Raw genomic sequence first — 13,738 nt, 5'->3', positions numbered from 1 at the left:
TTTAAATTTGAAGTGGATGCCAAGGACAGCGTTGAGCCTGCCACGGAGAAAGCAGAAAGCACCTCGTGAAATACAGCTGTATCTACTAACGTGAGCAATGAATTTCCAAGAAAATGAAAAATATATTTTGACATTATGTGAAAAGTTCTCTCCATACTGCCAAGTACTCGAACGTAAGACGTAATTTCTGCCTGGCCTGCTCGGGGGACTCAAAGTGTGGGAACTTATTACTAATCAGTAAAGCTTCAGGTAGAACTGTCCAACATGAATGTAATTCGGATATTCAGCAAAATCTTAGTGTCAGTTACCGTATTCCTGTATCACTTCTTGTATTCCTGAACCTAGTACTGGATCAGAGTCACCCGGGGAGAATTTTTTATTTAAAAACAAACAAAAAACAAATGCTAAGGCTATACCCCAGACCTACTCTCTAACCAAGAGAGGCCAGACTGTCCAACAGAGGCATCCAAGAAGATCTATTATTTTAAAATTCACACAGGTTAATTTTAAAGTAACTAGTCTTTAAAGTAACAGATTGATATTTGGGGATCACTGATATGGCCTATTTATAACTAATTGGAACTAGTTGCAATTCACTCTCTGTTGGAAACCAGTCACCATGTTGGTAGGCTGTACAAAGAAGCAGCCGATATAAACTGTTATTGGAAAGTGTCTTAAGTACCTCAGAATTTATCCCCCAAGAATCAATACCTAGACCTTTGTATGCTTTGCTGAAACTCCAGGATAGTTGCCCCAGGTTTAAATTGAGTTCTGGAGAAATGAAATTTTCATTTAAAGGTCTCAAGCTCTATAACCATTTTACCCAGATGAAAAAAGTTCAGAATAGGTTGTAAGAATCCATGTATTGACCCTGGCTTAAAAAACACCTGTAAATCCAATACACAAATTCTTTACTTTTAGTCCCAGAGTTCTAGAGTTCTAAGACAAAGGATTTTTTTCCTTATATTTTGCTTTGCTTCCTGTTAAGAAGGTACTCCTATCAAAAGTTCCTAGTAACTTAAGTGATAAATGCAATGCAAATATAGATAAGTAGGTTAGTACAGGAGCACACTCACTGCAGTTAGTAATCAAAGACTACCAACTCAAGTATAAACTTAGCTAGTCCCTTTAGCTTTTTTTTTTTCCTGAACTTCTTGAGATGATATACTTATGCAGAAGCATATTTTCTAAGTGCAGGTCAACATCACTTTCATCACTTTAACTAGTTAATGCTCAGAGCCATCCATTTTATTATATCTGAATAACCTTTTATTGTTTACGAAAATGGAATCTCATAGTGGGAGCTGCACGCACACAGTATGCAAAATCCAGGAAACTGGTTATGGTTTCTCCCATCAGACACTGATTTGTTCTGAATATACCACGTGTTGGAGAAGATTAAAGGCTGAGGAGGCATAGTCATTTAGAAAGATCAACAGTTACGTTTCTCTTTGTTCATCTATAAACGTACATGCCACACCATATGAATACCATGAACCCTTTGTAAGCTAAAATAACCCCAAAATAATTCCTCTGTAGATCTTTCTATGCAGCTTTTTTTAAAACAAGTTTTATTTAAAATACCTTCTTCCTAATAACGGAAGTTGGAGTTCTCTTGATGAATGCTCAGACCAACGCTGAAAACACTGCAAGGCCTTAAGAATAAACGGATTGGTCCTTGTAGGACGAAGAGTTAGTACTTGGTCCTAGAGTTTGGACAAAGAGTTAGTACCTTTAAAGAACAGTATCTTTTGAAATCAGAATACACTGTTTGCCAGAGAAGAGCAAATATGTCTTAGACATGTTTCCCATAACATAAATAAAATTTCATTTTCTTGACCATTCACCAGTTTTTGTCACCTTCACAACTAACCCAGGTAGCTTTCTAGTAATGTGCCCACCTCATGAGGGGACATTTATTACCTCTTTACTATTAATGATCAAGTCAATAAAAGAGATCTAGATTTTGAAGAAAAATTAATAATCATACTTCTTCTACCAGTTCTGTTTAGACTAACTCAGCAGACAGGTGGGCCAATGACCTGTGTCTCTGAAGACCAAGTGAACTAGAAATGAAGAAAACAGAGCTGGGCAGACACAGCAAACTAACACCCAATTCCAATTTTACAATTTATATTGCAAAGGTTTATGGGTACTGGGGAGAGATGAAAAGTTGAAAAAACTGTGAACTAGGCCCAGACCCTTGCAATATTCTCATTTACAAAAGGAATTCAATTGTATGCCATCACACTTCTTTCCACAATAAGGACTTCTGAAAGAATACTGGGAACTGACAAGCGCCTGAAGTTAAAAAATTAAAAAGGAAAAGACTGCCACCCATTTGTTTAGCCAATAAAAAGTCAGTAAAACTTCTGCTGAACACTCAGTTCTGTGTCTAAACAGGCCACACCGGGTTTCACTTCACAGGTGTTTCATTCAGTGCGCCAGCTGCCAAGATGCCCCAAACACAGGTAACTGGGCACAAATGCCTGGTACAGAAAGCTTGCCTGTGTTTTCCTGGGTCATCAAAGCTAGCCTTGACGTTCATTGCCACAGGGAAAAATCAGAAAATAATCTACCTGAGTCAGCAAAAGCGAGCACAGCCTACAGGTCGCAATTTCAGGGAATTCAGGATTCTGCCAACAGTGGAGAGTGTGCGTGGACAGTTCGCATACCTCCCCCCAGATCAGAAAATCTGGGGGAGCCCTGGCCATTCATTCCCTCCTTAGAAATCACCCTCTGTTCTCCCAGAGAGCACGGCACCCAGCCCCACAGACACACCCCCAGAGAAGCGGCAACACTCACCAAACAGTGACAGGACCCCGCACACCGTCCAGACAACCAGGGACAAGCCCACGCTGCCCGTGTTCTGGAGCACGCCCTTAGGAGAGATGAAGATTCCTGCTCCGATGATGGTGCCGATGATGATGGAGATCCCTCTCAACAGACTGATCTTCCTCTTCAGCACAACTTTCTCCTGCCCAGGTGGCTCCTTGCCACCCAGGGAAGACAGCCTCGTGTTAACACTGCCCTGCAGGTAACCCCCATTGGAGATGGTGGATGCCACAGCCTTTCTGACCATGGTAGTGACCCGCAGGGTAAAAAGCAAACAGAGCAAAAGAAAGAAAGAAAAAAAAAAAAATTAAAAGAATAAAACCTCCAAACTTTCAACTTTGGTGCGTCTTGGGGTGACTGACCGATTTGATCTCTTCCTCTTTGCCTTCGGATTCCTTCTCAGCGCTAGTGTGCTCCCAGGTAAAAACTCTAAGGTGTATGTTCACCTTCCGCAATCTAATTGCTCACAGGAACACCTGTGTGCTCGTTCATGGTGTTCTGGCTTCTCCACTCCCCGACTACCTCTGCTGCTGAGGCTGCGGCTGCCGCCCTATCATTACAGCCCAGCTCAACTTCCTCATGGGCTGGTATTTAAGCTGCTGCCTGTCTCACCAACTTACTCCAGCTAGATGATGATGCAAATTCTCCAGGTTTGCATCAGCCACATGAGAAGGCTCCAGCATTACTCAGCTCTTTTTTTTTTTTTTTTTTACCACGAGCCGCAAGTTGCTCAACTGACCAAAGCTTTCAGAGAACAAAGCACACTCTTAACAGAGATCTTAACCAATCCAGAAGTAGTAAATTCGGAACAGACCTTCCGAGAGATTTCAAGCAACTCCTAGTGAGGGACAAAAGCTCTTCACTCGAAAAGAAAATGAAAAATGAAACAGGAAATGATCACTGTGTTGAAAGGAGTTTCTTTTCTTTAACGTACAAATAAAATCGTTTATACCAACCTTTTGATCACAGAACAGAACTCAAAGCTGCATTGTTTATAACAACAAAATTTAGATTTCGTGATGTGTCCTGCTTATTTAAATTTCCTTTTGGGTTTCCTAGCAACACGGTCAAATCTAATATTTACAAACCTAGAATGATTCTGTATAGCTGCTGTCACGCACATAACAACTGTTTTACTTAACATTAAAAGATAAAAATTATTTCTTACTACCCATAATAACACCGGTACTTAAAATTGTCATCTGAGTGTGACTACTTCAAAAATTACAGTGACTCCAGAAAAGAGTCATTTTCTGATTCTCATAAGTGCTAGGTGATCTCCTAAACTAAGTAAAAGATAGGTTCTTCATTTGCATGTTGTTCCAAAAAATTACACACACACACAAATCTAATTTCAATATTAAGCAAAATTTACAATGATATAAAAACATGCATATAACAAAGGCTTGAGAAGGGATACACAGAATAAAATCGAGGAAAGTGTTAAGATTATGTAGGAATTTTTTCTAAAGTATAGCAACTATTGTTATATTATGATTATAAACAGAATGAATTAGAAATATAAGCTAAGATTAAAATGTTTAGTTTGCTAATAAGGACCTACTGTATAGCACAGGGTACTCTACTCAATACTCTGTAATGGTCTATATGGGAAAAGAATATAAAAAAAGTGGATATATGTATATGTATAACTGAATTACTTTGCTGTACACCTGAAACTAACACAACATTGTAAATCCCCTATAGTCCAATAAAAATTTTTAAAAAATGTTTAGTTTGAAACAGTAAGAAAGGCAAACATTTTAAAACCCTATTAACTTTCTTAACCAAGTGTCCATAAAACAAATACTGAAAGAAAAGAAATCCTAGGTATCACTTTTGGCTGTGGTCATAGGTGGTTTTGGATTCAGTGAGAAGAATTACACGCTATCATTACCCTGAAGCTACATTTGCAAACGAGATTAAATATGCTTCTGAACAGCTAAGCAAAGACAACAGGCAGAAAACGTGTGTGCAAGGTGGAGGTGGGGATGGAGAGGGGGTCAGGATGACACAAGAAAGGAACAGCCACTAGAAAGTAACATGGAGAAGGTCAGACTGTTTTCTGTTACGTTGGCACCTGAGGAAATGATACCACGTCAGTGCTCTATCATCCAGATAACTGAGGCTACATCATTTCTTATTGGTATTATGTAGCTAAACCCTACGTAATTTGCTTTGAGTATACCAAGTTAGGGTTTTTATCAAGCCAAAATAAATACTTTTCCCAGCTGCATGGCTTTCAAAAAATAAAGATGGGTAGTTTTCCTCATCCAACCTTGTTGAAATGCCAAAAAAAAAAAAAGAAAAGAAAAGAAAAAGAAAAAGCTATAGGAAAAAAAAGGAAGATTCTGTTTCTCTTTCTCCTCCTACGAGTCCTTCAATCACACAATTCTCTTGATTAATGCACATAATGAAGAGAGGAGAGGCCTTCGTTTCCCAAAAAGATTAGCCCTGAAGAAATACGAGTTAAAAGTAGAACGCAAACTAACGCAGAGCCACAGTTCAATTTTAAATTTTGTGCTAAATGACTAAACTCATAAATTGAGAGTAAGAGTGCATTCAGACAGAAGTTAGATACATTCTAAAGGAGGAAAAATATTCTTTAATATCAAATGACATTCTCCTCCTTTGGAGTATTTTTTTTTTTTTTTTTTTTTTTTTTTTGCGGTACGCGGGCCTTTCCCTGTTGTGGCCTCTCCCGTTGCGGAGCACAGGCTCTGGACGCGCAGGGTCAGCGGCCACGGCTCACGGGCGCAGCCGCTCCGCGGCATGTGGGATCTTCCCGGACTGGGGCATGAACCTGCGTCCCCTGCATCGGCAGGCGGACTCTCAACCGCTGCGCCACCAGGGAAGCCCCCTTTGGAGTATTTTTAAAAATTATTTACAAAGAAAAGTTACTGAAGTTAGAACAATGGCCAAAAGGATTGTACTATCTATATAAAACACAGTCACATTCAAAACCTCTGCATAGCTGCAAAACAGTTACCGAAGACACCAGTATATCTCATCCAGTCACCCAGAAATTTACCGAAAGTGTAGTTTGTAAAGAAAATATTGAGTTACCTTCTGGGTTACTTTATAAATCAACAGTCCTAAACTTATAAATTAAAAAATTGTATGGTCTTCAAATATGTGTGTATAGTGAAAATTAGTTCCAAGCAAATGCATTTATATCCTCCGTCCTGTTTAGGCCTTTTTTTAAGCATTCCTGTCAAATTGGGAAACTATTCGAGTGCTATTTACAAATATTAATTTAGTGCACAAGAAATAGCCCCCGTTCCCTAAAAGCATTTCATGGAAGAAAAAGATGTGATATATCATGGTAGCTTCCCTTTTCTGGTAATAATTTCTGTTCCATGATTATAACTATGGGCATATAATGAATGACCGGGCCAAATATAATCATCTCCCCAGCTGCAGGGTATAGGAATGTGGCCTGAGCTGGGATATTTCTAAACAGAATTAGATTTATTATTTTTTTCATCTGTCAGAAGTTGTAAAGATGTGACCCTAGAACAACTGGAGGCCATGTCCCCTGCCATGTTGAGAAAATCCTTGCAGAATAAAAGAGAATAAGCAGAGAAGAGAGATACGTAGTCCCAACATCATCAAGCCCTGTCTTCATTCCTAAGGAACTCAGATTGGCTCTGGATCCTGAAGGTCTTCCTTCAATTCTATAAGCTACTTAGTTTCCTGGTTAAGTATGCTACCTCATGCTACACACGAGAAAACAATTGCATTTGGGCGGTCGAGTTAAATGTAAATGGCATATCATTAAAACCTCTAAACTAGGTTAATATGGCATATTGACAGCCACATATGATAGCCCTTAGACACATATGGGTATCAGCACTTGAAATGTGCCTGGTCCAAATGGGGATGTGCTGTCAGTGTGAAACAGCCACTAGAATTTGAAATCTTTTTTTTAAAGAACAAAAAATATCTCCTTAATAATTTTGTTATCCCTATTCATTTCTCCAGCTTCATTATATTTTTAATATGGCTACTTAAAAATTTAAATCATATGTGTGGTCCAAATTTGTGGTTCACATTGTTTCTAATGAACAGTGCTGATCTACAAGAAAACATAGACTGTATTTCCCAACTTGGTATAAGTGGGGATTTCTTAAAAGGGACACACGAAGTACTAACCATAAAAGAAAGGTACATTGTAATATATTAATATTAAGAATTTCAGTTCATCGAAATATACGATCAAGAGATTCATGATACAGGGTTTCCCTGGTGGCGCAGTGGTTGAGAGTCTGCCTGCCGATGCAGGGGACATGGGTTCGTGCCCTGGTCCGGGAAGATCCCACATGCTGCGGAGCAGCTGGGCCCGTGAGCCATGGCCGCTGAGCCTGCGCTCCGCAAAGGGAGAAGCCACAACAGTGAGAGGCCCGTGTACCGCAAAAAGAAAAAAAAGAGATTCATGATACAAAATACATTATCAAAATACATAATCAAAAGTGAACCATAAGGTGGAAGAAGGTATTAACACCTGGCAAAGATCCCATATCCAGAATAAATAATACATTTCTACAAATCAATAGGAAAAAGACAGATAACCCGGTAGAAAATGGGCAAGAAATTTGAATACACTTGATAAATACATTTGATGTGAAAATCTACAGTAAATGGACATCTTTTTGGAAAACAAATAGATACTGAAATGGCCCTGAAAAATAGAAAAATTAAGCAAATAGAAAAAATTGAATAACCATTTAAGGTGGTAATCAAGGATATCCTTGGCTTAAAAAAACAAAACAAAACTAAGCTTCATTTGATTTACAGATGAGGCCTACCAAATTTTTATAACTAAATAATCTTTCTTAGAAAAGTTATTTAAGAGAATGGAGAAAGAAGAAACATTATCCAACTCATTCTTGTGAGTCTAGTGTAGGAGTTGGCAAACTTTTCTGTAAAAGGCCAGGTAGTAAATATCTAGGCTTTAAGGCCACACGTAGTCTCTGTCCAGTGTTCTTTGTGTGTGTGTGTGTGAGTGCATGTGAATGCATTTGTGGTTTACAACACTTTAAAAATGTAAAAATGATTCCTAGCTCTTGTGTAGTTTGCCAACCCTTGGTCTAGTAATACCATGACTGCAGATAGGATAAGGTCACGCAGTCACTGCACTAGCTATGACAGATGACTTTGTAAATAATTTTTTATTGAAGCATAGACATGCCCACTTATTTGTATACTGTGTTTGGTTACTTTCACACTACAACGGCCGACATGAGTAATTGCAACAGAGACTGAATGGACCACAAATTGGAAAATGCTTACCATCGGCTCTTTACAGAAAGTGTGCTGACCCTGGCCTAAGAGAACACGCAGGAACTGCCAACCCATTTTTTTATTTTATTTTGTCTCTTCCTAGTAACTGTTCTTGAGTATTCAGAGCTTGCTAGTCCTACAAGATAGACATGCTGCAGCCTTAGGGCATTTGCAATTGCTATTCCCTCTGCCTGAAATTTGATTCCCTTAATATCTACATGTTTCATTCTCACCTGCTGTACTAACTTCTATCACAAATAATCATTCTTCTTCAGTTAGTTTTATTAATTTTCTCTGTACGTCGTTAGATTGTGAGCGCTGTCATCTTGGACTGAATTTTTATTTCTGCATCTTGAGATGCCTACCCTGTAATGTGTTACAGACTAGTAAGTACTGGATATGTATTTGATAATTATTAACTCCCAGAAACATAAACAATATTATTCTATAGCTCTACTGGGAGAAAAAAGGGGTGGATTAAGGGGAGAGAGGAATAGCCAAAGAGACAAGTCATCATCTTTCATAGCAGAAAGCTGATATATAACATACAAAACAATAACTGTAACCTAACAGGACACACATATTATTTAGAGATATGGACACAAAGAATAGGAGAAAAATCAGGTTCTGGGGGAACATGTTGTGTCTGGGGAGCACCAAGAAGGGTAGGGGAAGGATGGAAAGGGATATAAAAACAGGAACACCAATCGTGTTATAAGCCTTATAGAATAACTTGAATTTTCAAACTGTCTTCTTATCTTTGATAAAAATAAGACCAAAAAATAAAATAAAATTTAACAAAATATAGCTAGATTTGGATAAAATAACATAAAAATGGGAAGTGGTTAAAGTAAGATTACTAAGGCCTTTTTATTTGAGCATAGGAAGGTAGAGGTATTAATCAATTAGATTATATAAAGTTGTGTATTCATGTGAATAATTTAAGAGTAATTATAAAAAGGGAAGAAAGGAAGGAAGGAATAAATGAGGGAAGGAAAAAAAAGAGAAAAGAAAAAAAAGAAGTGATTCATGACTCCCAAATCCAAAGAAAGGAAAAAGGAAATAGAAAAACCTCAGTTATTCCAGACTGCAATCAGGAAAGAGAGAAAAAAGAGCCAAGTAAGGGCAAGCTAAACAAAACACACAAAATTAGATGATAAAATATATCCAAATATATGAATAATATCTATAAATTTAAATGGAGTAAAAGCACCAGTTAAAAGACAAAGATTTAGATTGAATTATAAAAATTCCACATTCAGTTAGGTTCTACTTACAAAGAACACATGAAGTTAAAACAAAATAACTTTAAGATAAAAAATTATTATGGATGAAGCCACTGTGCAAATAAAACATATTTATGCACCTGAAATATAGACACAACATAAGTGAAGCAAATTTGATTGAATTACAAAGAAAATCTGATACACAATTGTTGGCAACATCAACACTCTTATGTTATTTTAATTTTATTTATTTACTTATTTATGGCTGTATTGGGTCTTCATTGCTGCACGCAGGCCCTCTCCAGTTGCAGCAAGCGGGGGCCACTCCCCGCTGCAGCGTGAGGGCCTCCCACTGCAGCGGCCTCTCCCGCTGCAGAGCACAGACTCCAGGCACGCGGGCTTCAGCAGCTGTGGCACGCAGGCTCAGTAGCTGTGGCTAGCGGGCTCTAGAGCACAGCCTCAGTAGTTGTAGTGCATGGGCTTAGCTGCTCCGCGGCATGTGGGATCTTCCCAGACCAGGGCTTGAACCCATGTCCCCTGCGTTGAGAGGTGGATTCTCAACCACTGCACCACCAGGGAAGCCCAACACTCTTATTTTAACGTTTGTTGAATGAATAAGAAAAAGTTTTATCCATTGTAGCCAATTATTGATGTTCTATCCAAATTTCCTCATGTCACTATTTTTGTTTCTGTGTACCTACTTCCTGGCTTGTGATTTTGCTTTATAAAGCCATAGCTGTGACTCTTCTCAGAGGACTGCCCACGGACTAATGGAGTCACTTCCCAGGTTCACAAAACAGGAAGTATCTGGGAGTTTACATCTCTTACGAGATGTCAGCCAATGACCCACTGATCTGATTATATGAAAGTCCAATATCCTTGCCTTGAGTTGAGAAAAACTCTAAGGTATAGTTTACCCTCAAGAAGTTCTTCCTGCAGAATCAGGCTGGAATGTTACCTGAAAAGTTGTATAACGAAAGTTGTATAACGAAAAGTTGTATATTTGCTTGTCTTCTTCCCCCTCCTTGCCCTGTTTTCTGTATTCCCTTACAAGTTTTCATGAAAGCATTTCTTTAGAAAATCACTTGCATATGATTCCTCATCTCATGATCTTTATAGAGAATCTGAACTAAGATGGTTGATATTGAATATAGTCTAGAATGTAAACTCTAAGAAAGTGATAGTGTAGTTTACTCACTCATCTGTCAAATGGCAGTAAGGACCCCATAACTAACAGCAAGTAGAGCAGTCATAGCCCCTTTCAGGCTGTTGTATTGCAATTACTAAGGCTTTCACCTGAGGTGAACTGGAAAAAAACACAGCTGGAAAGGGATGCACTGCCTTGTGCAAGTTCTTTGGTATCTGAGAACACAAGAAGCATTCCTCTTAATGTCAAGAATAACTCAAAGAAAATTTTTGTTACCATTATTTAATATTATCTATGAGGTACTAGCCACTGCAATTAGAGAAGAAAAAGAACTTAAGTATTTAAAAATAAAAAAGAAAAGGCAAAAATGTTCACTATTTTATGATTAATTACATGTAAAAAACAGAACATTCAACAATAACAATAAAAAATTCCTACCAGAATCAAAGAATTTATAAGGTAATTAATAAAAACAAATAAATACAGAAAATCAGTAGATAATAAGTATATATATCTACAAACAAGTTAAATGAAATAATGAAATCAGTTATGTCATTTATACTAACAATGATAAATTTAAAATCAAAGAATGAACTTAATAAGAGACTTGTAAAACTTATATTTTAAAAAGATCAGCTTCACCACATGGAAAGGTATGTCATGTTCTTGGATAGGAAGACTAATATCATAAAGCTGTCAATTTCTTAAATTAAATTATAAATAGAACATGATCCAGAGGAAAATGCCAAGAGTTTGTTGGTTTTTAAGTGATTCTGCACTTATACAGAATACAGTTTTTAATTCTGAAAAATAAGAGCATTAAGGGAATACTAGGTTATCAAAATATACTACAGTTATTCATTAGTTAAAATTTGTGGCATCAATACATTAAAAACCAAGTAATAGAAGAAAATACAAATCCCAGTATTGACCTAAATACATTCAGGACTTTATGATAAAAGTGTCATCTCAAACTACAGAGGAAAATATGGACTACTCAATAATGATGTGGGGGAAGCTGGATAACCATTTAGAAAAAATAAACTTTTATGTTTTACACACCATATAAGAGGAATAAAATCCTAATAGGTCAAAGGTATAAGTGTAAAAATAAAATCATAGAAGTCCTATAACAAAACATGTTATAGAATTCCTTTAGAATCTAGGAGTGCAGAAGGTTTATCTAACTGACACAAACTCCAGAAGTCATTGAAAAAATGATAATGTTAAGAGGATACAAATTTTAAAATCCATATAGCAATAACCCCCCCCAAAACTCAAAAAATAAAATGGGCATGATATATTTAATATTACAACCAAACATCTAGCCTCTTTAAATTTAATAGTTTTATACAAGTAAATAAGAAAAAAAGACAATCCAACAGAAAATGAGCAAAGCATATGAATAAATTCTTCACAGAAAAGGAAACACAAATGACTTTCATAAATATGACCAGATTTTCAACCTTACTCATGTTGAGAGAAATGCAATTCCATAAATCAAGAGTGTGCTCAATAATGAATAGAGCTGGTTGAAAGAGACTCTTTCTTGAAGCAGCTCTTATAGTCCAAATTTGGTAATTTGAGCATCAGGAAAGATAATGATTGCAATGGATTATAGCATGCTTTTATAATGGTGTGTATAGTTTACTTAGGAAAGGCGGGGAGAAGGAAAAGAAGAAGAAAAGGAAAGTTCTCTAAAGAATCACCACTAACACATGTCAAATGATTCATGGATAAACAGAAATTTTGAATGCTTCAATAGTTAGAAATTAATCAGCAGTTTAAAAATCATGTATAACAAATGGACAAAAAGCATACTGGTAGTTTTATAGGAAAGATCCGTAAATAATCAAAGAACACATAATTCATGTCTTAAGCAAACTGTCACCCAAAGTAGTAAAAGAGAAAAAACTCCCAACTCTTTAATTATACTCCCAGTGTATTTAATAATTCATAATTATCATCAGGCTATCTCAGTAATATAAAGTAGTTACCCTGTTTTATTTTTCATCATAACAATTTATTTTTCATCACTGCTGAGACAGGGAATTTCCCAAGACCTAGTACCTAGCACATAGAATTCCCTTGATAACATATTTAGAATTATAAAAATACCAAAAGAATTTAAGTATTTATAAATTTATCACATTAAGTTGACATTTTTCTGTACATTAAGTTGACATTTTTCTGTACAGTAAAAATCACCGTAAACATAGAAATAGGCCATATCTGAAAGTTAATATTTATATTTCCAATAAGAGAAATACTTAAAGTCTAGAATATATAAATTTGCAAATCTATGAGAAAAGATAATCCAAGACAGAAAGGATTTAATCAAACTATTCCAGAGAAGAAAACCCATTTGGCAGAAAACATAAAAATGTGTACCTAGTCACTTTATTGACAAATGGTAGTAATAAATTTGACTGGAAGACCAGCACCACTTAGGAAAATCAAATGAGGTTTACTAAAGCACAGAGAAGGAAGCAAATGCACTCAAGGTATACCTCAAAGTTCTCAGCTACATTCTTCAGCACAGACAGAAGTTCAAGTTCACCAGGTGTAGACCATAAGATATGAATGAGATGAGCGAGGTCCCCCTGGCTTTCTGTTAGCATGACGTCTACTCTCCAGATCTAGCCTTACATAATCCTGGAGCAATTGTGCATGTAAACCAGTCTGAGTAAGTGCCAAGATCACCTGATCTGGGCCAGGTTTACCTCATCAATCTCAGAAGTGTACAATCTACAATTTGATTACAACTTACCCTATGTTTTACTCCTAGACATGAACAAACCTTCTCATCCAGCCTCCTAAGCCTTCCTGGGGTCAACATAGTCTCATCCAAGACAGAATCAGAAGAAAAAAACACATTCTTCTCAAATACACATGGAACAGTTATCACAGTTGACCATACACTAGGCCATAATACAAATCTCACAACTTTTCTGAGAAAAGATATCATACAGATTATGTTTTCTGACCACAACACAATCAAGTTAGAAGGTGCAAATAAGAAAATTAAAATCCACATGAAAAAAAAAATCATTGGTCAAAAAATAAATGGTAAGCAATTTAAAAATCCTTAGAGATTAATAAAAATGAAAGTACTATACCTAGATTTGTGGAGAATACTTAAGGCCTTTCAAAGAGAGGAACGTATAGCCTTAACTACTCACATTAGAAGAGAAGAAAGATTAAAAATTAAAGAGTAAATGTCCAACATAAGAAATTAGAAACAAAC

General features: G+C 36.7%; 1 protein-coding gene across 4 annotated transcripts in view; it reads right to left on the bottom strand.

The window, feature by feature from the left end:
* The window catches only part of SLC7A11 (solute carrier family 7 member 11), a 103,864-nt gene extending 90,735 nt beyond the window's left edge, over nucleotides 1-13,129 (bottom strand). For 2 of the 4 annotated variants that reach the window (XM_073804832.1, XM_073804831.1), the window contains exons 1-2: nucleotides 13,002-13,129; nucleotides 2,806-3,070 (exon numbers count right to left, since the gene is read on the bottom strand). In XM_073804832.1, coding sequence (XP_073660933.1) covers nucleotides 2,806-3,070; nucleotides 13,002-13,112 — 376 coding nt within the window. In that variant the 5' untranslated portion in view covers nucleotides 13,113-13,129. Of the gene's footprint in view, nucleotides 1-2,805; nucleotides 4,189-13,001 lie in introns of those variants that run through there. The other 2 variants (XM_073804830.1, XM_019927945.3) reach the window with 2 other exon arrangements.
* Nucleotides 13,130-13,738: the final 609 nt, after the last annotated feature.

The sequence above is a fragment of the Tursiops truncatus genome, chromosome 5, assembly GCF_011762595.2.
Source record: "Tursiops truncatus isolate mTurTru1 chromosome 5, mTurTru1.mat.Y, whole genome shotgun sequence".
NCBI lineage: Eukaryota > Metazoa > Chordata > Mammalia > Artiodactyla > Delphinidae > Tursiops > Tursiops truncatus.
This window is presented reverse-complemented; position numbering and strand designations above follow the sequence as displayed.